Here is a 27,084-nt window from a genome sequence, read left to right on the forward strand (position 1 = left end):
CAAACTTGGCCCTTTTATGACTTGTGGACTTCAACTCCCAGAATTCCTCAGCCAGCAGCATGCCTGGCTGAGGAATTCTGGAAGTTCAAGTCCACAAGTCATAAAAGGGCCAAGTTTGAAGACCCCTACTTTAGGTTATACTAACCTCCGCAACAGAATAAACTTGCTTATGTTCTTTTGACCATGGAAACAATTTACTTTTCTGAGAGGAAAAGCATTATAGATTTGTGGAAGCTTCCAGGTATGCGATTAAATAAATGGGAATATTTTAAAACTGGGACTGCAGTGCAGTGATACACTTTTCCTACTGGTTTGAGCCCCAAGATAGTCCATATACAATGGGTATCCAGGTTTCTCTTTGGTTTGGAAAGAGATAACAAAAGTCTTCTTGGAATGTCACTCTATGCTTTTATTTATAAATATACAGACTGAACATACAAACGGTACAGTTTTTCACAGAAAACTAAAGTACAGTACCCTGCATAAGATTTTAAGGCAGCTTCTGACAGAATTGTAAACTCAACATTCCACGACTCTTTCTCTGTCTTTTTATACATTCTCTCATCACACATACAGTTATATGGATTATCTTCAGGGATATCCTTGGGAGGGGAACATTGGTTAGTTTATCATTGGTTAGTTTATTCCTTTTACACCTAATCAGAGCTTTCTCAAAATGGCCTAATTCTAACAAAGAGTTGTGTAAGTACCTAGTTCCCATGGCAACCAATCACTTGTACTTTATGAAAGATTAGGTTGTATGTAGTTAAACCTCCACAGCAGGTTTGAAAAAAAATAAGTTTTTTTTCTGAATTATTGATCCTCTCATTCAAGCTTATAATTTTATACCTATGTCAAAAAGAGATTTCTGCTTGTGGTTTCACAGGGAAGGGAAAATACCATGCTTCTTTGTCCTTTTTTAAATCACAATATCTAAGAAGATTTAATCAAGAATCAACACCCCACCCACCCCCATTCTATAAGTTTTATTGTTTTTTTGTTGTATGTGTACCTTTAAATCAGACTGACTTCTGACAGCTGCCTGGATAGGTCGCTCCAGGTTTCTTGGGAAGGTTTTCAGACATGATTTACTATTGCTGCTTCCTAAAACTGAGAGGCAGTGACTGGTCCCAGGTCTCCTAACAGGCTTCATGCTTCATCACGATTAGAACTCATGGTCTTTCAGGTTCTGGCTTGATACTTAACTATACTGCTCAAAAAAATAAAGGGAACACAAGATAAGACATCCTACTATTAAATACAATACATTGTGTTGTTTAAGTGTTCCCTTTATTTTTTTGAGCAGTATATTTCACCAAATTGAATTTCTAAAGAGTTCATCCTCAATTTGTTCAATGTTTTTCTAGGTCCCATTTAAAATCAAACTTCTGACTATGTGTTTATTCTTTCTAAATTGTTGAATGTATCTGTTCACTCTTTCACATTAGGAAGCATAATGTTGAGCATGAATATTTTCACGCTTTACCATCTCTCAGAATGTGATATATTGCTTCACAGAATATAAAGAAAGCAAATGGGTAGCTCTAATGCTTGATGAACAATGCTATCTGATGTTCATACAAAAATCAATCCCACACTGTAAGAGGCAGGAATTCCCTGCTTTTATGTCACATATTGTATTTGGATTTTGTACACAATCCAACCTATCTCTATGTATGGCTGTGCATGTCCATAGTGATTATTGTTAAATGTGCTACTGTTTATTAGGGACTTGACCTTCACAGTATTAGGTGTATTATATATGAATTGCAGAAATACAGATGATCACTAGACGGCAGTGAAGAAATATAAAACTAACTCTTTGTTCCTCTTTAATGGTCATCCAAAATTTTTGCAGCTCAGAAAGGCCTAATTTTATAGAGAGTATCTGAGAATAAAAAGTTCTTGGCGATCCATGTAATAAGTGAAACTGAAACCTTTGGATTTGATCATCTACAAGTAAACAAGATAAAATAAAATGGAAACAATTCTGTGGGTTCTATGATAACTTCCCTCATCTAAACTATTTGAGGCAATGCTGCCCCTTCATTGGCACGAAGATGGGGTCAAAGGGAAGTTAACTTTTACAGCCAAACAGCAAAATCTGGCTGAGCATCTTTGAAGTCATTGAAGGTAAAAGAACGTGATCTCCGTCGAAGAGCTGAACAGCCTAAAGGTCTGCCGTGAAGTATGTCTAAGTAAAGGTTGGACTTTAAGAAGCGCGGATAACTGTCTTGTTCCATCAAGGCATAAATTTTGTTCTGTGCAGCATCAAACATGTTTTGCGTTGGATGAACCATATTCTGATTTACAGAGACTTTGGTATTAAAATCAAGGTTGACCTAGAGAAAAACAAGAAAACATTTGATAAAGTGGATGATTATTGGTTATTCTCAATCTTTCTGCATAAAGTATTGACTCCCTAACCTATGAATTCTTACCCAAGTATTGTAAATAAATCTTCTACATTCACATTTTATGAGAAGCATGGGGATATTGTCAGACTCACACACACTGAGTCCTCAGGGAGTTATATGTTTCATAAGCTTATGTCAATTGGCTACCTATTTGATAAACTATAAACACCTGCCTGCAACACCTTGACAAACTGGGTCTTTGCCTGGGATCATATGGCAGTTCCAACATACTATAGACAAATGCAACATCTGCATTCTATATACTCTGGGGCACTTTCTGGAAATCAAATTTAAAGTGCTGAGCATCCATATGACAAGCACATTCAACAAAACTGAAGGGATGCATCATAGAGTTTCAGTGACAAGAAGTGTGTGCTCAAATTTATTTATTTTTAAATGAACAGAGCACAGTAAAGCATTAACAATGTTAATCACGTATTTAGTAGGATTTAGAATGGATACCTCCCCAGCTGTGCTAATGTTATATTATTTCTGAAAGATGAATAGGGTTAGTTTTAATCTTTGTCAACTTTTACAGGGAGGGGAAAATAAGTTTCTTTCCATGACTTTATTTATATGACCACCCACTTGATTGGAATGCTCTAATTAATTGCACAAATCATAATAGTCTCCTAGACATATTTTAACATGCTACATAGCTGCTTTCCTTTCATGAATATGTGACACAATGATAGACATTTGATAGTTAACTATAAATGAAATCTAAGCCAATACATGGAGTGTATGTGTATATTTATTTATCATTACATATAATTAATATGCAATCCTTAACTCTTGCCTTTTGAACAAATATGTAATCAATGTTCTAATCTGCTTAAAGTATTACAGTTAATCATTCTGAATGTTGTTCTTAAATTGGTGATTTGTTTTATTCATTTGTCTTATCTGAAATCTTGCCAATGTGTTAGTAATAACTTGTATGTACTAATAATCGCACCAGTAACTATTGCTTCAGGAGACTTATGGAGAATAATTCTTATACAATACAAGTAGCAATAAAAATAGGGAGATAAAGTTCTCACCAAGTGAGTATTTTCACTCTTTATTCCTGTTTCATTTCTGGGATATTCTTGTGGCAGCATGTGCTATAATCTTAACCTTTTTCATTGATGGATTCATTCCAAATGACATTAAACAGTATAAAACACAATGCTATTGCAAATTTTCTGAGAAGTTTCACTGTGTGCAGTGGTTTTTTGTTGGGAGAAAGAGTTGAGAATTGGAGTGGGGTGGAGGTCAGAAAAGTCAAGGGGACATGTCATGGACATTACCTTGACATCCCCACCCTGCAGATAAAATCTTTAAGGATTTAAAAGACCAATTGTGTTAAAATAACTATTTTCACTGTACCTCTTTTGGTGATTCTGTTTCAATGAATGTCTCATAAATTGCCTTTGCTTTGAGTAGAAGTTGGAAGGCATCTTTGATTTTCTTATACTCTTCACATGCCATCCAAAACTCAATGTTCTCTTCACTAAACTCGCTTCTCAAAAACTTGATGAATGCATCTAAGCCAGCTACAGAATAAACAACATGTAATCAAAGGAACATCAAATAAAACATGACAATATTTTCTCACTACTGTTTTTAGATTTTTTTTAGTTAATTCTCTCCCTAAATTACACATTTTTATTATTTTTGTAAAGTTAGTCCTGGAACAATAACTGATTTGTGTGGTAAAGAATAAGCAAAAGTAATGTCCCAAACTTTCACTGTGTAGAAGTTCATTTTGAATAAACCAGAAAAGCTTTCAGAAGAATCAGAGCTTAATTTGAGAAAGGTGCAGGCTGTATTCAGATTAAAAACATCTCTAACTTAAGGACAAATCTTAGATGTGAATGGGCTGCCTTTGACTAAAAATGGCAGGTGGCATTCTCCTTCAACATGACAAAGTGCTGAAGTTGTGCGTTTTTAATATACAAGCCTGTTTTCAGTAATTTTCAGGGGTTCCTGAAAGCATTGTGCAGTTTCAGCACTTCATCAGCTTGAGGAAGGACAATGCTGTACACCAGTTTTAGTAATAGGTAGTTGGTTTAAAAGTATAAGTTCTCATTTTACATAAATTTGGGTTAGAGATAGAGGTAGAGAACAGAACTCCTTCCTAACTTGAGGACTTCCTGTAATAGGTATGCCATATTCTTTCCAATGTACCCCTTTTTTGGTCTAAGAATGGGCAGATTAGACTATTTAGTTCAATGTCAGATTCACTTGGATTCATTTACATATTAATTATATATGCATATTTATTTTGTAATTTCAAAAACATCCAGCTTGAGTCATAATTAAATATATATTTCTAAATGTAGTTTATTGCAACAAAGGCATTTCATATGCACCATTAATGTTACTGAATTTAGAATTGCACCACAATCCACAAATGTACTTCAATAATCACATTGTCTGTAGATTTGATTGTATCTTTAGATACAATCTAGATAATATTTTGACTACAGTATTTGGTTCCACTTATATTAGTGGATGAGAACCATTTTAGTGCAGTGATTAAGGCATCAGGCTAGAAACTAGGAGACTATGAGTTCTAGTCCCACCTTAGGCATGAAGCCAGCTGGGTGTCCTTGGGCCAGTCATTCTCTCTCAGCCCTAGGAAGGAAGAAATGGCAAACCATTTTTGAAAAACCTTGCCAAGGTAACTACAGGGACTTGTCAAGACAGTCTCTGAGACTCAGTCACAATTGAATGGAAGAAAAAAAATAATAGAAATACTATTGGAAATACTTCATAGACTTCTAGCTGATCTATCGCAATAAGTGTCTTAGCAAATATGAAAAATAGATATTGGCAACAAAATAAAAGAACTGTGAAATGCAAAGAACTGCATTTTAGTCAAGTCTTATCCTTACATTTATTTTATTGCTTATTATCACCAGTTATCTTTAGTTTTTATTACAATGTTTTATCTTAAAGTTTTCTTTAGTATAGCACAGTGCTTAAGTGTGTTTTTATCACTCTTAATCCAATACACATCTATTTTTATATATCAACAGTCATGCTATCCTATATTTTATAGAAAATCTTAATATAAATTGCAGACATGGAGCAATATCTTAAAATGAATAGATTGTTTAGAACAGAGGTCCCCAACCTTTTGGGGACCAGGGACCGGTTCCATGGAGAGAGATTTTTCCATAGAACAGAGGATGCGTGGTTTTGTGTGCTGCCTGTATTCTGCAGATGGGCCTTTGCTTGTTTGTGCAGACCAGTTGCTAGCATACCATGGCCCTGTACCAGTCCACAAACTGGGGGTTGGGGACCCCTGGTTTAGAATATAGAATATAGTACATACAACACTGGTATAAAAAGTGCACAAACACATGTTAAGGGCTCACATTTTTCAGTGCCATGGAAAGAAAACTTCTGGGAAGTGGGGAACCTAAACAGTTAGTCTTTGCTCAAAGATAGCAATGACACAAAACTGGCCCATCTTTCTGGAGGTTTCTATTGGGTTATCAGCAAAAAGAAATAGTATTTTCTTCTGCTCTGATCCAATGGAGTTTATGTATAGATCCTACCAGTCCAAACATATGCACATTGCAATGGGCATGAGTCTGGTATTAACTCAAAAGTTGCTTGTATGCTGATTAACTCATTTGCAGTGCTACTTTTTAAAGCTAGATTTCACCAGGTTGCTCAAAACTCTGAGGCCCAGCAAGACAGCTTTTAGGTAATGCATATTGAACAATGGGCCAGCAAAAGATCACTAGACATGATAATGTGTAGTATTATAATGATATTAAATAAGCAATACAGGCATATTTAGAAACTATAACTTAATGTACAATTACTGAGAATAATTGAAAGCTGCAGCATGGCTTTGCTTGGAAGACTCAACTAGAATATTGAGTCTAGATATGGGAAAGGAAGATGATTGGTCTGTTGACTGATGATGTCACAATCAACAGCCATTTTCATTGAGTGATTTTTTTTCCTTAATTGAACTTCAAAAATTGTAATACTTTTTTTTCATTTTCAATGGTATACACAACTTTGTATAAAAAAACCCCAAATAATTTTGCTTGTAATATTTATATCCTAATCATAATTGATATTGATAGAAAAGCTAGAAGTCCATATATATCTTAATAGTCACAAGCTCCATTACATAATTGTTTATTGTGCATTACATAATATATTTAATATTAATATTTAATAAAATATTCACTTCTTCCTTCAATAATTTTCTCCACTATTGAAGCTTCAGTACTTCTAAGCTTTTACAGTAGTGATCAAAATTCAGGGCCATTTTTCACAGCAATCTGGCAGTCAAACTTAATAGACTTCTTCACTTTACACATGGTTAATCCTTCATCACAGAAGAATAATAATGAAAAGATATTTTGCATGGAAAAAAATTGAGCCTTCTTGTAAAACGAAAGAGAATGTTGAACTGTAATGAAGCATAATGCTAGTGGAAAACATTGATACCAACCTTTGTGAGAAATCAGTTGGTCAAAAGATTCAGCCCATTTTTTTATAGCTTCAGGGGACTCACTACACAAGATAAAAACAGAGGCATCACCTGTTTGTGTGCACACTTGCAGATTTTCCGAACATATTTTATCTCTTGTTAATTTCAGTCTGTCATGTTTCTAATGGTATTGAATAAGGATTTCTTTGGGGGGGAAAAAGCTTCAAAAAGCTGATCTGATTTCGCTGATGTTTTTCCTATTAAATTATGAAAATAATCAATTTATTGAAAGGAAGTGCTGTCTTCTGAGTAATTTTATTGTACATTCTTAATCTTTTTAAATAAGTAAATATGTGCTTGACATCTTTATTCTTTTAAAATAAATCCATAAACAGAGCATTTTGTTTGTGTGTGCATGTGGGGGAGTGGTCAATGATCTTTGAAATGGTTTTGCACATAAAAGCTTGGGAATGAAAGAAAAATGTTCAACTGAGATGTGGTTTCAAACACTGCCAAAGACATTATGACCACAAACTATTTTTAACATTACACAGGAAGCTTTATGATATTCAGAAATAAGGATGTAATAGCAATGCTGCCGTGACATAAGCACACAATTTGTGTACAGCAAAATAATGACTTTTTCACCAAATGCCATGCTATTTTGGAAGGACTTACTTTTTAATTTAGGAGATGCTTTTCTTTTCCTTTTTTTTTTAAAACAAAAGCCAACTATGTCAAATTGTCCATGGCAGTCACTGGTCTTTGACATTGTAGCTCACTGAAAGGTACACCAAAAATTCTCAATCTAAAATGCTAAAATGTTTGGGAAGTGATATTTTCAAGTTTGTTCTGGGCTGCTTTCACAAGCAGTTGAGAAAGTTTGATTTTAGATGGGTTATAATATGTGGCACAGCCCTGGAGAAGTATGCAAAATAAATTAATTTAAAACAATTTACAAAGGGAACCAATAAGGAGGAGATAGACAATAGCAGGCAAGCTTGACAACTTAGCTGAGGCAGAGCAGATTACCATTTGCAACCTTCTCAGCTGATTTCTGACAAGCAAAGTCAGTAGGGAGTTGGATTCGCTTAACTACTGTTTTCACAAATATTTATCCAGTTTATAGATGGGGGACACTTAGGTTGAAACTAGTCTTAAAAATGTAAGTGAACCTATAGCTGAAAACATACACATATAAAAAGCAGATTTCATGTAGATACATACTGATGCAATGTTTCTTAACATCAGAAACTTTAAGATGCATGGACTTCAATTTCCAGAACTTCCCAGTTGGAATGCTGGGTGGAAAATGCTTTGAGTTGGCTGAGGCTGAGAAACACTGTACTAAGGAAATTGTTCTCTAATATTTACCATTTTTATGAAGGACACATAGAAAAGAAAGAAACAGAACACAAGATGTCATAAAATCAGACTAAACAACAGAGCAAAAAGGATTGTGGGAAGATGTGGTTCCTGGAAAAAAAATAGCGTATAAAAAAAACCCTTATAAGAATTCAATTAAGAATTTCAAAAATTCCATAAGATCTCATAAAAATCATACAGGCATGTATCTGTGTTTGACTGGGCCATCACTAAGCTACACAGTGGTGCAAAAGAACAGAAAGATGTTCCTAATCTCTATCAAAAAATGATCATGAGGTATCATATTAATACTCTGCTGACATTCTCTACTTCCCCTCAAATGTTTCAGTTCTTCAGTTTTTCTATTTTTGCCCTTTTTCTGCTTGCAAGTTCTTTTAGCATTTGGGGGTTGGGTTTTTGAATATTTTTCATTGTAGTAAAGTGATACTAAAACTTGTTAAATATGCCCTGCCTATGCCAACTTGCTTTAGTGTAGCCACGCCAGCCCCTTACCAAGAAGTCCCTTGTGATTTAAACTTGGGATTTAGTTTTTTAAAAAATACTCAACAATCATCTTATTAAAATAAGCAGAAACAAAATCTATATCTTACTCATGAAACATTTTATATAACTTTCTTAGTAGAAAAACAAAACAAAAAAGAATGTTATTTCCTGTTAAACGAAACAAAACACAGCACTACTTCCTATGATTTAGAGTTCCGTGATGGGTTTCAAATTCTGGGAGTTTAAGTCCACACATCTTAAAATTACTAAAGTTGAAAAAACATTGATTGTCAATGATGTCATAATCAAAACAACCTGTAAGATAGGCATGCAAGAGTTGTGCTGAATTAATTATGACTCCTTTGCCATAGCCTTTTTAATTTATATAACAAGTCTCACCTTGATTCTTTCACTAGTTTTTCAAATTTGTCAAAATTCATGTTTGGGTGCAATTCAGACTTATGCAAAAAACTTAGCCGGTTCCTCTTTTCAAGAGACCTACAAGAAAATGAAAGTTACTGTGGGTAATATTTCCAAACATTTCTTCTTTGCCAGCTCAGAGTGCTCTGTAAAGCTCATTGCTTCCCTTTCACATATGATTCCCATAAATGTTGATGTTATTTTCCCATTTGCTAGAGAAAATAATATATTTCTTACTGACACCTCTGAATATATTTACACAGAATCATCTGCATAGGGTAAATGAACATCTTTTCATGTTGATAGTCTTTCCCGTTTACTTTAGTGAAAAGAGCAGGAGGCACTAGAGAGGCAGGAAGGAATAGGCTTGATCTTAGTGAAGCTAGGCTGAGAACATGAGCTTCTGATACTGTGCTGTTTAAAAATCAGATAACAAAAGAGGAAATGCAATAGCTGAAATGATTAAAATGAAACATATTTCATGATGCATTCAGTAAAATTGGAATGTATTAGCTGGTATATCGCTGCCACAGAAAGTGCTGCTTTCTTTGATAATGATGAATGATGCAAATAGGGTGATGATGTGATATTTCCTTTCCTTTCCTGTGTTCTGATTCCTTGGTTGCCATATCATAGGATTTGTACAAGTAGATGCTATCACCTCAAGAGACAAGAACAAAATGGAGTTGGAGCTTTTAGCCCAAACCACGGATCCATTAAAACTAGCATTAGGACATTTTTTTTCTTGCACTACTATTTTTTGTAATGCTTTATTGTGAGCATTAACTCCTGTTGACTGTCTGGACAAGCCCCCTGAATTTCCCTTGACAAGATTTTGCAGAAATAGTTTGTTATTGCCTGCTATTTAGAACTCAGAGAAGATAATTGGCCCATGGTCATCCAGCTGGCTTCATACTTAAGATGAGACCAGAACTCATGGTCTCTGTCAGAACCCACTCTAGCCCACATCTTAAGAAAGAAAGACTCTTGGAGACAAGATTTTCCAAGCAGGAACTTTTACTAAAAAAAATAGGAGATAGAAGGCATAATAGACAGGATCTGAGGAATTCCCTCACAGATAGATATTTTTTAAAGTGTTCCCAAGCAAACCCCACCCCACAGATCATTCGGTCAGTTCCAGGTCAGCCAAGCTCCAGGTGGTAAACCCATTGTTGGAAAGGAGAGAAAACAGTCTGTTTGCAGCAGGATCATTTCCACCCTCCTCACACATCATTCGGAGAAACAAACCAGATTCCGGAGGGTTGCATTTCTCCTTTTCCCACCCCCTGTCCTAGTTGCCTGTAAGTTGAGAGGGAATGCCTAGTGAGAAAGCAGTTGATTATATTGTGATGGATTACAGGCAGGCAGAATAAACAAAGGTTACACTTAAGGGAGGAAGTGAAAGCCATAAAACTCCATGCCTGTTTCCTCTCCCCCTTAGGAATGGCAGAATCCAGGGGAAGATGAGATTTGGGTTTAGCTCAGAGGACATAGTTAGAAATGAAATATAAATGGATTCTGACATCCTGCCATCTTTAAAAATAGGAGAGATCCACCTGTAGAGGAAACAAAAATATAGAACTTAGCCTGGTTTGTTGGGGTATTCTGTATGAAACCTCTTTAGTAATGTAGGTGCTCTGATGTGATGTTTATGGACCTACTGGTTTTCTGAGGAGGGAAGGTGTTTCCAAGCTACTAGGAATTGAATTGCTCTGTGGTACTTTCTAGAATCTAGGATTTCTTTTACCTTGAAGTGTTGTTCTCCTTCAAACACTGTAGGAGGTGGTGGTGGGATTTTTGGCCGTAAGGTTGACTGTTGTTCCCTTTTCAGCAAACTGCAGTGAAAGATTGGATGTATTTGCCTAAGATTTTTGGGTAGTTCTAATTCTACTGTTACTGGGTTTATGATTCTTTTAATTGGAAAAGGTCCTATAAATTTTTGGTCTATGTTTTGCACAGGGCTGTAGGGATTTTAGGTATTTTGTAGATAAATATACCATTTCTCCTACCCTGAATGGTGTGGGTTCTACTATCTTTTTGTCTGCCTGTGCTTTGTATGCTTGCCTAGCTTCATCTAAAGCTTTCCTAATGATTGGCCAGGTGTTTTGCAATTGTGCAATCCATTCTTTCAGAGATGGGATTTCCGTTTTTTTTTTTGGGATTAGTTCTGGCATAGGGTTGAAACTTTGACCAGTGGCTATTTGAAAAGGAGTGTAGCCTGTGCTGGAGTGGACTGCGTTATTGTAAGCAATTTCTGCGAAGGGGAGTAAGTCCGTCCAATTTGTTTGCTAGAAATTAATAAAGCATGTTAAGTATTGCTCAAGTACTGAGTTCCCGTGTTCCATTTGGACATTGGCCTGAGAATGATGACTAGATGACAGTCCCTGAGTAGTTCCTAAGAGGGATAAAAATTCCTTCCAAAACTTTGACATAAACTGCACTTCCCTATCAGATATGATGCATTGAGATGCTCCCTGCAGTCTGTAAATGTGCTGCATGAATAGTTTCGCTAAGGTTTTTGCAGTGGGAATCTTTTGGCAAGGGATAAAGTGCACTTGTTTTGAAAACAAGTCCGTAACTCCCCAGATGACAGTGTTTCCTTTGCTTTCTGGTAATTCCACTGTGAAATGCATGGCTATCTCTTTCAAGGGACCTGATGCGTTCGCCACTGGTTGTAACAGTCCAGGTGACTTCCCCTGCAGCCTATTGGCCATTGTGCAGGTTGGGCAGCTGGCCATGTAATTTTCTATGTCCTTTTTCATGGATGGCCACCAAAATTGCCTTTTAGTTAAATGTAAAGTTTTTACAAACTCAAAATGATATGCTGATTTTGTATCATGGCAGGTATGTATAACTTGTCCCCCACCCAGGGTAGCCCATTTTTGATGCTGCACACATGACTATTTTTCTGGAACCATTCATCAGTTTTCAAAGACTTTTGGAATTCTATTCCAGTTTGGCTATGCACCTGCAGCTTTATTTTAGCTTGGGCCCTGGTGGTTACTGATGCTGCCAGTTGTTGTTTGGGCATAAGTGGTTTAGAGTCAGTGGCTCGTGTGCTGTTATATTGGGGCATGCGAGATAATGTATCCAACAGGAAATTCTTTCCACCCAGTAAGTGTTTAAGTGTGAAATGGAAGTGGTGAAGGTGTTGAGATCAGCGGGCTTTTTTAGGAGTTTCCTGAGAGTTTTTAGCACTTCCAAATTTTTGTGGTCTGTCCAGACCTGGAAGGGTATTTTATTTCAAGAAAATTACACCATGTAAGTAATGACTACCTCACAGCGTAAGCCTCCTTTTCCCACACAGCCCAACATTGTTCTTTCTCTGTAAGTTTCCTGGACGTATATGCACATGGTTGCAATGCCCCCTTGTCATTTTCCTGTAATAATACAGCTCCCACTGCCACATCACTTGCGTCTGCCTGTATTACAAAAGGTTTATCAGCATCCGGATGTCTCAGTATGGGTTTGGCAGAAAAAAGTCTCTTTAGCCTCTCTAATGCTGCTTGATATTCTATTGTCCAAATCAGCGGCTTCCTGGGTTTCACTGGGGGCCCCCTCATTTTCAACAAGTTCGTGAGGGGCAGGGCGAACGAAGGGATGAATTTTCAATGATACGTTCATTTGGACGAACAAAGGGATGAATTGGTGGTAGAAGTTTGCAAAACCCAGGAAACTTTGCAATTGCTTCCTTGCACAGGGGGGTGCCTATTCTAATACTGCCCTGACTTTTTTGGGGTCCATTTCGATGCCCTGCAGGGATATGCGATAACCCAGGTAGTCTATTCTTTCCTGGTGGAATTTGCATTTCAATAATTTGGCATATAGGTGGGTGGCCTGCAATTGTTTTAGAACTGGTCTGACTAGATTAATATGATCCTCTTTGGTCTCAGTGAAGATAAGGATGTCATCTAAGTAAACTAGGACCCCCTTATTTAGGTGCTCTCTTAGCACTTCATTGATTAATTGTATAAAAACTGCGGGGGGGCCTTGCAGTCCAAATGGTAGAACTTTGAACTGGTAGCAACCCATTGGACAATTGAATGTGGTCTTCCATTCATCCCCTTCCTTGATCCTAACGCAGTAGTATGCTTCTCTTAGGTCTAGTTTGGTAAAAATCTTTCCTCTCAATAGGTGGGATAACATGTCCTTCATGAGGGGTATGGGATACAGATTGTTTTCACTAATTGCATTCAGGACATGGTAATCTATACCCAAATGCATAGTGCCATCCTTCTTCTCCCTAAATAGGACTGGAGGGATAGGGGCACGGGATACAGATTACTTTCACTAATTGTGTTTAGGGTCCAGTAATCCACTCATAAGTGCATCGTGCCGTCCTTCTCCCTGAATAGGACCAGAGTGGCCACTTTGGGTTTGGCTGGTTCAATAAATCCCCTTTCTAACTTTTTATTTATGAATCTTTCCATATCCTCCATCTCTTTAGGGCTCATGGAGTACAGCCTGGGCTTCGGGAGTTTTGCCCTGGATTTGATTTCTATAGCGCAGTCTGTGGGTCAGTGAGGAGGGAGCTCATCTACCCATTCCTCACTGAAAACTTCAGCAAGGTCCTGGTATTCTTCTGGTATTTCTGGTAGCCCCTTCTTTTCCCCCACTGATGCTGTCTCTGCTACTTGGGTTTGGGGGGGGGGGCTTTGGGGTTTTAAATTTGCATGCCCCCCCAAAAAAGTTGAGTTGTTCTGTCCTCCAATTTATCCAGTGGTTCCATTTCTTTAACCATTCCAGCCCTAAAATCATTGGGCATTCCATGCCTGGGGTCACTACAAATGTTATATCTTCCTCATGGGTCCCCAGGGACAGGTGAACTGGTAAGGCTAGGGTGGCTGGTACCCCCCCACACTATGCATTCATCTAAATGGCCAAAGGAGATTGGTTGCTTTAGTCTCCTCACCAGAATGCCCAAATTCCCCACTAGTGTTGGGCTAATGAGGCAGCGGGTGTAGCCAGAGTCTATTAAGGTTTTCACTTTGACAGCTTTGGGTATGGAGGGAGCTAATATAGTCACTGTCTGGCCGGTTATGGGTCTGATTTCCACTGAGGGGCTTTTGAGTGGCATTCTGCAGTGTGGTAGTCCTCTCTCCCACATTTGAAACAGCCCGTTGATTTCTTAGCCATAGCTGGTGGTTTCGCTGGCTCGCACGCCTGCTCAGGAGGCAGGAGGGCCCATGGTTTTCCTTGGTGGTGCCTTTTCAGTAGGTCTATCTCTGCCTCTTCTGCCAGGACGTACCAGTCATTGAGGTGGTGTGGGTCCACTTGAGGAAGGCAAGCATCATACAGGTCGTAGTTTAGCCCATCTTTGAAATGGCTAAGGAGGATGTCTTCTGGCCAGTTCAGCTTTGGCAATGGCCTGGAATTCTTGTGTATATTCAGCCGCCGGGTGTCTGCCCTGCCTCACCATTTTGATTCTCTCATGGGCCTAGTGATCAGCCAGGGGTCCTCAAATTGCCTTCTCAAAGATGACATGAACTGGTTGAAGTAATTGAGTTTTGGGGCGTCAGAGTCATGCAGGTTCACCACCCAGTCTGTGGCCAATCTGCATCCAGGGTGGATTGCATGATACGGATGCGGGCTTTGTCGCTGGGGATGTCCTGTCTGTATTCTTCCATATAACTGAGGACTTGAGTTAGGAAAAACCCCAAGCATGGCAGCTCCCCCCTGAATTTCACTTCCAGAGGTGGGATTCTTTGAATGGATTGGTGCCTTTTCCGCTGGCGCTATTGCCCCGCATCCTGATCCCCATCTGTGGATCGACAGGGGGTGGGGGCTCCTGAGCTGGTAGCTATGGTTCAGTGGATGTCCCCAGTGCTACAGGTTCCAGATCCCCCCTATTGTCTCTCCAGCTGCAGCTCCAGGCGCTGGTGTGACTGTGGGACACAGATTTCTCCTCCCTTAGAGAGCCAAGGGTTTTTTTCATTAGGTCAATAGCTTTCTCTAGGATCCAGTCTGAGTGTGGTGCATAACTCCCATCCTCTCTGCTGACATGCAAGGATTTCTCCATCTCATGCTTCAATTCAGGTTGGTGGCTGCCCCATCTCAGGGTTACTTTCCTCGATACCTTTTCCCACTCACTTTTCCTTTCAATGCCCATCGACAACCGCAGTTTGTGGTCACATGTCTTGACCACTTCTTTCCTGGAGGAATATGATGCTTCAGCTCCTGATGGTTGGTGGAATTTCAGTTGGAGGGAAGGCTTCCTTTCCATAGGGCTTTCCTCCTTCCCTGCCTCATCGTATATTGTATATTTTTTATATGTATAAACATTGTATATTTTTGCAAAGTCCCCCGGTAAGGTTCTACTTTCCAGGTCGACTCTTAATTCAGATCCTCTCTAACGTCAGAACCCACCTCAACCCACATCTTAAGAAAGTAGGACTCTTGGAGACAAGTTTTTCCAATCAGGAACTCCTAAGAAATAGGAGATAGCAGGCATAATAGACAGGATCTGAGGAAATCCCTCACAGATCAATATTTATAAAGTGTCCCCAAGCAAACCCCACCCCACAGTTCATTTGGTCAGTTCTGGATCAGCGAAGCTCCAGGTGATAAGCCCTTCATGGGAAAGGAGAGATAACAGTCTGTTTGCAGCAGGATCATTTCCACCCCACCTCATACTTTATTCAGAGAAACAAACCAGATTCTGGAGAGTTTTATTCCTCCCTTTTCCCCTATCTTAGTTGCCCATAAGATGAGAGGGAATGCCTAGTGAGAAAGCAATTGATTATATTGTGATGGATAGCAGGCAGGTGGAATAAACAAAACTTACATTTAAGGGAGGAAGTGAAAGCCATAAATCCCCATGCCTTTTCTCTCTCCAACTGGGGAATGGCAGAATCCAGGGAAAGATGAGATTTGGGTTTAGCTCAGAGGAGATAGTTAGAAATGAAATATAAATGGATTCTGATGGTCTCCCAATTTTTAACCTGATGTTTAACCTTAGCTCTCTTGCACTATATTGCTTGTATTGTATTTTAGTTACTATAATAAATATAAAGAAAAAGGATTAAGGTATGCATAAGTGTATACATCTATTTTTATGGAAACATTTGGCATCTAGTAGCATCCTTGACCTACAAAATGAAAGTATAAAAAACTAAACTTCAATTACATTTAATCTGATGACATTTTCAAACATTTAATAATTTCACCCTTCTTTTTCATTCTAAATAGCAAAGTTTTCTGGATACCATAGCCAAATCTTTGGGAGTTGAATACAGGTTGTATAGTACAACCTGGTTCTCTCCAAATATAACCATGCAGCTTGAGAATCTTCTAGATGGCATCAAATCTGGCTTATTTATTTAACAAATTTATATGGCTGCCCATCTGAAGAGTTAACAGTGGATAAAAAATCAATGCAAATTCAAATCCAATATTTGTGTGTTGGGGGGGGGATCAGGTTTACATGGCTTTCTTGAAGGCTGGCAAGTCAGGATTATCTTGGGGGGGGGGAGAGATACTGTTTTATAACATGGAACATCAAGGTGGCCTTGATGGAAATATTCAGAATCTGTTACAAAAAGCAAAAAAAGTCAGAGGTATTCCTTAAGTTTTAGGAAGAGACTCAAGGGAGGAGCCACTCCCTGAATCACTAAGGTATGAGAGAGAGGAAAAGCACAATCAGGCTTACAAGATTCTGTCCATAGAGTGTATCTCAATGAAGCTTAGTTCTAGTCTAGGACCTGTGGTGGCGCAGTGGTTAGAATACAGTATTGCAGGCAATCTCTGCTCACAGCCTAGAGTTCAATCATGAACTCTAGGTTGATTCAGCTTTCATCCTTCCAAGGTCAGTAAAATGAGGACCCAGATTACTGGGGCAATATGCTGACTCTGTAAACAGCTTAGGCAGTGTAAATCATTCAGAGAGTGCTATAGAGCACTATGAAATGGTACATAAGTCTAAGTGCTATTGCTATTGCTATTTTATGGAGTTTGTTTCCTGATGTGGACAACCTTAAAAGGCTGAAAATAAGGCAAGCACCATGGCAGAGCAGGCTTTGTAGGTTAACATTGGTCACCCAAGTGACTCAGAACATGCCAACCTGATAGATTTGGATAGACCACCAAAGACAGGCAATCCTGCAAATGTGTGGGAAAACAATTAGCTTTATATACATAATACCCAATATGACACTTTACAAACTACAATTTAAAAAAAATCTGAGAACTTGGAAATGTATTTTGTAAGTCTCCAACCAATATTCATTATTTACACATTTACATCAGTCTAGCAAAGTAATGTAACTAAGGTTTTTTGTGTGGGTGTGTTTTCAAGTATTATTGCTAAACATCACAAGACTGACATTTGGTTTCTTTGTATGTATTCAAATCAACATACATATATACAAGAAACCACTTCCTCACTTTCCAGTATTAAAGATATGAATGTTGTGTTTACATATCCAAAAATGTATCAGCTATCAGCTGTGCCCAGTACGGAAGTGTTAACAGGCTTGCAGGAAATCCAAAATTTGCAAGAGTGCAAACATTCAAAGGGGGGGAAATGACAGGGAATATTTGCATAGCAATTATGTTACAGGTTTCATTTGCCATTCTGTGCTGACATTCTAAGATTTGTAAAGATGATTCCATTTTGACATACCCTTTTAATGCGAGTAGCCACACACAAGCAAACCTTGGTAATAACTGGACTACTCTAAGGCATTGCTGTAAATGACTGCTTTTTTTCCTCTTTGACTGGATCTGTGACCATAAAATCCAGTAAAGAGATGTAGTTCTTAGTTGCCAATTTTAGAAATGTTGTGCTATCAGTGTTAATAAAGTGAGGAAGGAAGATGTCTATGGAGATTCTCAGTCATCCAGGTAATAGTTATCCCAAAGACTATTTTTCACGAAGCACCTGGACTTTCTTGTTTTTCTTCTCATCCAAGAAGCTTCTTCATCTCTGACTGGATGGTGGGGAATGGAAAGATGGAAGGAACATAAATCTTTCCATTCCCCACCACCTAATCAGACCTGAAGAAGCTTCTTGGATGAGAAGCGAAAAGTTTTCAAAGAAAAACAAGAAAAGTCTAGTTGTCTCCTGAAAAAGCATCTATGGGAGTGAGGAAAGAAGCAAGGTTTTAGAACCACTGAATCCTGTCCATAACTACAGTTTGCAAGGGAGATATAGGGCAGCATCATACAATAAAACAGTCTGGCAGGCAAGGAAACATCATCACATATTGGTTTTAGGTACTTGAAAAAAAGAACAATGATCAATTGCCCTGCAGGATTTCAGAGCAACACTTAACAAAAAGAAAATCAAAGAATATTGGAGGATCATTAAATTAAATTAAATTAACTAAATTAAATTATTTCTTAATTGTGTTTCAAAGAACTGTCCCTTCAATAGGCAGAAGTAATATATTTTTCCCCTTTACACATTTTCTTAGTATTGTTGGCAGTCAGAAAAGAGACTAGTGTTCTGAGACAGGATTCTTTAGCAAATACGCATGATTGAAGTTGGATTTAATCAAGACAGGGAATGTTGTTTTGTGCTTAAAGGACACATTGATTTGAGTTGATAACTTTGACTCTTACCTATGCTAATATCCATATTTTTTTATTTTGGGAGAGGTGTGATGTGGGTATGTAGGCAGGTACTGAGTCATGCTTAGCCCTGATACCAGATCTTATGATAGCTGTGTAGATAGATCTTTAGTTCTGATCATGAATTAGCTAAACATCTTTCATTTTGACTTCAAAAGGAGGAACACATATCTCCATATACTGAATTCTGATCTCAATGATTTGGAACCATTTCAATTGTTACTGCATCGTTTTATTTTGCTTTTGATTAGACAGATATACTAGCCTCTTTATAGAACAACTTCTGAGACAACTAACTGAATTGCTTGGGTTTGTTTAAAAAAACATGGTTCTTTTTTTCTTTCATATTTCTATTTAAACATTTTCTACTCTGCCAAAGTCACATTGTTGGAGTTGGCAAGCTATATAAGCATTCTAAATAAATAAATAACATTCAGATTTTAACAGACCCTTACAATAGTATGCTTTTCTGTGGATTGGCAACCCCCCCCAACCCATAAAATATGCATATATTTGCAAAGATTTTCACTTTGTGCTATGCATTTGACCAAATGTGCACCAGTTTCTGCATTTGTCAACATTTGTAACCTGCAATAAGAAATGGTAATTTTGCACTACTGTAGACTCCTCACTACATCTTTCTTTCTTGATTGATTGATTGATTGATTGATTGAGGATTGAGTAAATCTTGCACTGAAACAAGAACACATTCTTATCTTCCCTGTAGCTGCAAAAGGCTCAATGGAATACATTCCCTCCCTCACCATTTCTTCTCCATTACTTTGAACTGTAGGTCAGCGCTCGCCTCTTATACTTCTGGCCTTCTCTCTCCTTTTCAAAGCTACATCCTGCATGCAGTTTTTTCCCTGAGCAGCGGAATGCAGTCTGGACTCAGGTATTTTGTCATTTTTCACACTAAGCAAGAAAGTCACAAAATAAATAACATTCAAAACCAAACCCCTTAGTTTCTTACCTGCCTCCTGTGTCTGGCTTTGCCCCTTCTCTGTTCAAGGATTTCATAATTTTACAGAGAGATTTCACTCTTGATGCCGAGTTGAGCTGAGAGGATAAAACCAGCGGGTTCTCCATTTTGCATTTAAGCACTCTGACAGATTAGATCTCCCTCTGATCTTTTTTCAGTTGCACGTTAATAAAACCTCAAGGACTGGATTGTTCTTTCTTATGTTGCACTTACTTTGAATCTTGATTTGGCATGGGTTATTCAGTTTGTGAGATGTTCTCCACTACGGTCCTAGCTGCTGTGATAAGCACACGTGACCTTTTAGAGAAGTTCTTTTTTTTTTACCCAGAAGTCATTTCTTCAAAAGAGAGATTAGAAATAGGCTTATGTTTTGCAAGTTGGAAAGATAAACATAGGCCTTCCCCCAACTTGTGGTTGTAACTTGTGGTTAGCAGATATGAATGCGATATTTGGTCAAACAAGATGGCCTTACTGAGAACTAAACAAAACCAGCCAGCAAAAGGGAAAATTAATATGATTTCTTCTTATTACAGTTTTTTTAAAAAAAAACTTAAAATAGCTTAAAATAGCCTAAAGTGCTGCAAGTAGTTGTTCAGTCAGGCACTGATGAAGAGACATATTAACTTCAGCTGTGCTGTTTTGAGTGGTTTTTTTAACTATTTCATTTATTTCATAGATATCCAGACCTACTCCTAAAAGATCAAGAACTCTGTGAAAGAGGTTAGACTGAGTGAAAAAATACAAGTGACCCTTGGATGGTGAATTTTTGATCAACAGTCTTTCATCAACAATTTTCAAATCAAAATCTGGCTTTTACATATATTTCCTTTAAGCACATATTGTACCCACTTAATATGACCCACAGCTACCATTTTTTATCTTGTCTGAATAACAGCTCTACAAAATGTCACCAGAATTTGACTCACAAACTTTGTTGTTGATTTTTACAGTTACTTTAGAACTACATGAGCTGGAGACTGTGTAGTATGAAACCCAGCTTTGAAAAGTTTGAATGTCAGAAATTGCATTTTGTGTTGAACCTCAGAATCCTGTTTCACATCCTGTAATTTCTAACTATGCACAGAAACATTTGGTAAAAATGAACATGTCTTACAGACATGCATATCTCATCTATTTGCACAAAAAATATGTATATTCCTCAATACCTGTGAAACAGAGCTGGTCCAACAGCATCTGATTTTTATGTCTAAACAATGTGAAGAGCTTCTATTTTATTAATCCATTTAAGTTGGTTTGTATTTTAATGCTTGCTTATGATATATTATAAAAGTATTTGTAAAAAAATAAAATAACCAACAACAGCAATTGTCTTGTTTTAAGATTAAATATAAGCAAATCTGCTTTCTGCTCAGGGGAGAAATAGCATGCAGAATAGAACTTTGAAAACAAGAAAGAAGTCCAGAAATCTAAGAGGCTAGCACAGACTTAACAGTTCAAAGTAGGTCCATAGTACTTTTGCAGATTTTACTCAGTATTCTATTTTGTTCCACAATAAACTGCATGGTTTTTGTTTGTTTTAATTAAAACACTTCTTCTAAAAATGTTAATATATATGTAATTGTGTACTTGCAAAATAAAATGTTTGTCTTTTCCATGTTATTTAAATGTGCATTTAAATCAGCGGTTCCCAATCCCCGATCCATGGACCAGTACCAGTCTGCAGCATGCCATAAACTGATCCTTGCAAACAAGCGAAGCCCTATCCGCAAGATGCAGGCAGCATGCAAAATCACTACCACTCTGGTCTGCAGAAAAAAACCCTCTCTCCATGGAACTGGTCCCTCGTGCCCAAAAGGTTGGGGACCTCTGATTTAAATCATTGAAATAGACCAAACAACCTTTAGATTATCTATTGAATGGGTTGTGAATATTGGAGTAGATCTGTAATATGATGGCAACTATTACTAGTTGCTTAAATTAATATCATTAGTATGCAGTACAAATGTACACTATTTCCCCAAAGACCTATGAAGTTCCTTTCATTATAAGCTAAATATACAAGTGAAGTGAAGGATAAGAGGAGAAACTAATGAGGTTGAATGAGACAAAGAAAACCCAAGCCCATTTCAGAAATAAAAATGTTTAATTCCAGGAAGACAGAAAATAATCTCAGGAAGGAAGAAATAAAAAAGACAAAACTTCCAAGAAGAAGCAAGAGTGAAAAAAGAATAAAGGGAAAATTGTAAATAACAAATGCAATTAGTCCAATTAGTATTAATGTTACTGAAGAAAGCACATACACTGCTTTACTTTCTGTCACAGTCTAGCCCAGGCCCAGTCCTACAGAAGAGTGAAGCAACCATCAGATGCTGGCGACCATGGGTCATTCCATCTGAGCCTCTGAATAACAAAATAACAGAGTTGGAAGGGACCTTGGAGATCTTCTGGTCCAAAGCCCTACACAAGCAGGAGACCCTATACCATTACAGAAAAATGGCTGTACAGTCTCTTCTTTAAAGTCTCCCGTGATAGAAGATCCACAACTTCTGGAGGCAAGCCATTCCATTGGTTAATTGTTCACACTGTTAGACAATTAATCCTTAGTTGTACATTGCATCTCTCCTTGATTAGTTTCTGCCTATTGTTTCTTGTCTTGCCTTTTGGTGCTTTGGAAAATAGAAAATCCTGCTCTAATTAGCAACATAAAGCCTCACAGCTAGCCCTGCACTTAGATCGTCTGTATGTGTGCTGAAAAACCATATCACATTGTTAGTTAAGTAGCAAGATTAAAACACCAGCACAACTGACATCTGTGTGTAAGGCAAAGGAAGGTATCATCTTATTCCTTGCTTCTGATAGGACAATCTCTTACACTGGCCTCCTTTTTGCATGCAAAAATACGGATTTGTACAGGCTGACCTTCTTGTTTACACCATCATTTTGTATGTTTGTATGTTTACAATTTTTTTTATTTTCTTCTCATTCATTTTCTTTAACAAAACAATATTGATTAATTGGATTTTTAAAAGGCAAGATCCATACATTCTGGCTTCATATGCCTTTGCCTGATATTATCTTTGATCATTTGGAGACTAAGAAGCTTTTTAAGAGGACCTTAATAAAAGCAATACCTAGGATGGCTGAATGAAATCATTTCCTTTTAGGCAAAACACTAAGTAAATTCAGGCAGCGTGCTTCATTATCTTGCTTCTTGTCTATTTGCTGGGAAATGTGGATTAGAGGGATTTTGTTTATTTATTTACTAAAAGGCATTACTCCAGGTGGTGCATGCTATAGTTTACACTATATGCAAATATTTTCATTATTCTCATACATGAAATATATTTTTTTAAAAAAATCAACACTGATTACTTGTCATTGTTATGAGAATTTTCTCATACACATTAATATAGTGATATAGTAGTACTAAAACCACATCAGAACCAGGCTTGCTCAGGGATGGGAATGACATCATCTTGAGCTATTGAGTGCCTCCATCCTTATCACAGAAGTCCAAGAGGTCAGCAGTCCCCTACACCAGTCAGACTGACTTCCCACAGTCCCTCTGCATCAATGCTGCATCGATGCTGCCCTGAATCCAGGCACAGCTGGGCATACTCTGTGAGTGGTTTGCAGCTTCTTCTCCATGGCAGAAAGAAATGTTTGGACAGCAATGATTTTTGCTGTATCCAGGAAAGCCTTTGCACAGAGTCTAGGTGTTAGAAATTATCTTTTATTCTATAAAAATTATAGCAGAGGATTATTATATAGCCATACAGATTGGCAGCAGAGGATGGTTAGACATAGCCAAACAGATCAAATAAAATGTACAGTGCACAGTCATCATGGGCCTTTCTACTTAATGGTTTCAACTGTCACAGGAAAAACTCTCCTCAGAACAAAATGAACCATAGATTATAACCATACGTGCAAACTGAACACTGCCATCTACTGGCTGAATAATTCTGGCAGTTATTGCAATGCAAAATACATTCTAACACATATTCCAATACTAGGATCTCCTTCTTGAGCAGGGGTTTGTACTAGAAAACCTCCAAGGTTTCTTTAAACACTGTTATTCTATGTTCTATATTCTAAGATACCACATCACCTTTGTTGTTTATGTTAAATGTCAGGTATATATAAGTCCTAGAAGAGTCCATTTGCAAACAATGAGTTGGTCTCTAAGAGTTTAGATGTGGTGATGGGGGCTCATATGATTTATATTTACATAATCCAAACTAGGGCACCTGAAAATAGCCAAAAAAGCTTTTACAAGTTTTTCCTAATATAGCTATTTCAGCTCCCAGAATTCCCAAACAACATGATAAGAATGGAAAGAGTTGAAATCCAGAAGAGTGTCCGGATAGGGATGATTAAGTTAGAGAATCACTATTTGCCAGTGTCAATATGTGACAACAGTAACAATAGCATCCTAATAGGATGAATGATCTGACTCATTGAAACTTCCTATGTTTTTAAATGATGGTTCCAGAGTATGTGGGCTCCTAGACAAGGTATTGTCAATGGAGTAGGAATATCTCTTTGCCACTGAAGCAATAGCTGGCTCTTTGATTTCTGTTTCTGTCTGTTTGCACCTTTTATATATATATATACATTTTATTAAAATATTTAAAACAGAAGATAAAAGCTAATACCAATTAACAGAAAGTAAGGGCAAAAAGAAAAAAAAGAGATCAAATAAAAACCATAGGGTGCAAGACAATGAAAACCAATTAAAGAAAAATAAAAAACTGGGAAAAAATATAAAAAGAGTTTTCCCTTATTGATTATGCAGCTTATAAGTATATTTTGACCTCTCTCTAAAGTTACATCATCTGAGTCTTCTTACTATAATATGTCCTGTCTAATCATCAAAGCCTTAAATTGCAAGTACATCCTTTTCATTTTTATGCAAAAAGTTTATCAGAAGTTCCAAGCAGCGTTTGCACCTTTTGAAGGGAAAATAAACAGAGCAAAGAAGAAAGGGAGGCAGAGTTTCCTTCGGGGTTAGCAGTGAGACCCTTGTTGAGATATAGCCTATGGTATGCCACCCTTTTGCAACCACACACAGATTGCCATCTGAAGAGATCCAAAATAAGGAACTAATTGTAAGATTTTAATGTAACGCATGTAATGTAATACATTTTTCAAAACATGATTTTTATCAAACACAAATACTGTATATTGAATGCATGCATTTAATGTAGTTATGCAAGTGAATTTCTGAGCAAGCTCTTTATGCATTATTTGGTAGCATTCAAGCAAAGCTGGGGTCTCCGTAACTTAACATGCACCAAAAATGATATTTTAATGGTATTTAACTACAGTAGATGTTTGATGAACATTAATAGTGTTCTTCATGTGCAATCCTGAAATGAGCAATAGCCATTTTTTTAAAAAATGGACATTAAAGGAAAACAGACAAAGAGGATAATGATAACATCTCAAACAAATTAACAGATGGTGGGTTAAATTAAAATTGCTACAATGGAAGCTTTTGCTTACCCAAACTTAATTAACTATGATAAAGTTGTAACTTATAAAAATATATTGAATAATGAAGGAAAACTGAAAGATAGACAGGTTTTACAACAACAAGGTATTGATTTAGCATGGTGGCCATATTTGCAAACAAGATATGAAAAAGATGTAAAAACAATGGGATTTTATAAAGAACAGACAGAATTTGATCAAATAACGCGAGGCCTCTCGTTTGTGGAGTCCCTCAGGGGTCAGTCCTCTCGCCTCTCCTGTTCAACATCTACATGAAACCGCTGGGTGAGATCATTCGTGGTTTTGGAGTTGGGTATCATCAGTATGCTGATGATACCCAACTTTTCATTTCGACCCCAAACCACCCCAGTGATGCCCTCGACGTGATGTCCCGGTGCCTGGAGGCGGTCCGGGTCTGGATGGGGAGGAACAGGCTTCGACTCAACCCTGACAAGACTGAGTGGCTGTGCGTACTGGCATCTCGGGATATTCAGGATATCCCACCCCTCACTATGGGGGGTGAGTCATTACCTCCTGTAGATAGGGCTTGCAACTTGGGAGTCCTCCTAGATTCACAGCTCTCCTTAGAAGACCATATTGTAGCTGTAACTAGGGGGGCCTTCGCCCAGGTTCGCCTGGTGCGACAGTTGCTGCCCTATCTAGACCGGGATGCCTTACGTACGGTCACTCATGCGCTCGTGACCTCTCGTCTTGATTACTGCAACGCTCTCTACATGGGGCTACCCTTGAAGACCACTCGGAGGCTCCAACTGGTACAGAATGCAGCCGCAAGAGTTGTATTGGGAGTTTCCCGATACTCCCATGTCACACCTTTGCTCCGCAAGCTGCATTGGCTACCAGTTGTCTTCCGGGTGAGGTTCAAGGTGTTGGTAATGACCTACAAAGCCCTTCATGGCATGGGTCCGGAATACCTTGGGAAGCACCTGCAACTTCCCTCCGCCCAGTACGCTCCCACAGAGAGGACCTCCTCAGGGTGCCACCAGTCAAAGAATGCCGACTGGTGGCCCCCAGGGGGAGGGCGTTCTCTGTGGGTGCACCCGATTTATGGAACCATCTTCCGGTCGAGCTCTGGATGGCGCCCGATCTCCGCTCCTTCCGGCGCGATCTTAAAACCTATCTCTTTAAACAAGCTGGCCTGGCCTGATGGGACGGGGTGGGATTTTTATAAATGAACTTCAATTTTAATTTGTATTAATTTATGGGCATTGTTTAATCACGTTTAAATAATTTTTAATTTTTGTATCTAGTTTTTATGTATTGCCCTGTTCACCGCCCTGAGTCCTCCTGGAGAAGGGCGGTATATAAATTAAATAAATAAATAAATAAATAAATAAATAAATAAATACAGATGAAAAGTTGATCAAGAAACTTTGTAGATTTCTACTTAATCTAAAGATGGAAGAAGAACAAGTAAAAGAAACAATGAAAACATAGGCAAAGAACTTTGGACATTCTATAGAATGAGAAGAGTGGCAAAAACTATGGGATAGAAATATTAAATTAACTAAAGCCGTGCCATATAAAGAAAACTTGTATAAAATGTTTTATAGATGGCATATGACACTGGTGAGATTAGCAAAAATGTTTAAAAATACTTCAAATAATTATTGGAAATGTAAACAAAAGCCAGGCACTTATTATCATATTTAGTGGACATGCCCTAAAGCAAAAAGGTTTTAGGGCATTTATGGTTGGAAAAGATGACTAAAAAACAAATTGAATTTAAACCAGAGTTGTTTTTGTTAGGAATGATAGGAGCTAACTATGAAAAGGAGAGCGGATATCTAATATTACATGTATTAACAGCAGCAAGAATTGTATTTGCCCAATATTGGAAAAAATGAAAATTTACCAACTGAAGAGGTACTAATTAGGAAAAATCTTAGAATGTGCAGAAGTGG

General features: G+C 37.8%; 1 protein-coding gene across 1 annotated transcript; it reads right to left on the reverse strand.

Moving 5' to 3' along the window:
• Positions 1-319: 319 nt before the first annotated feature.
• RGS18 (regulator of G protein signaling 18) lies at positions 320-20,020 on the reverse strand. The gene is made up of 5 exons (XM_083358903.1): positions 19,697-20,020; positions 9,133-9,231; positions 6,886-6,947; positions 3,789-3,955; positions 320-2,342 (listed from the first exon to the last, which is right to left on the reverse strand). The coding sequence occupies exons 1-5, from the start codon at positions 19,810-19,812 to the stop codon at positions 2,085-2,087; spliced, it is 702 nt and encodes a 233-aa protein (XP_083215029.1). The 5' UTR covers positions 19,813-20,020; the 3' UTR covers positions 320-2,084.
• Positions 20,021-27,084: the final 7,064 nt, after the last annotated feature.

Source organism: Vipera ursinii (genome assembly GCF_947247035.1).
Source record: "Vipera ursinii genome assembly, chromosome: 3".
In the NCBI taxonomy this organism is placed as follows: Eukaryota; Metazoa; Chordata; class Lepidosauria; order Squamata; family Viperidae; genus Vipera; species Vipera ursinii.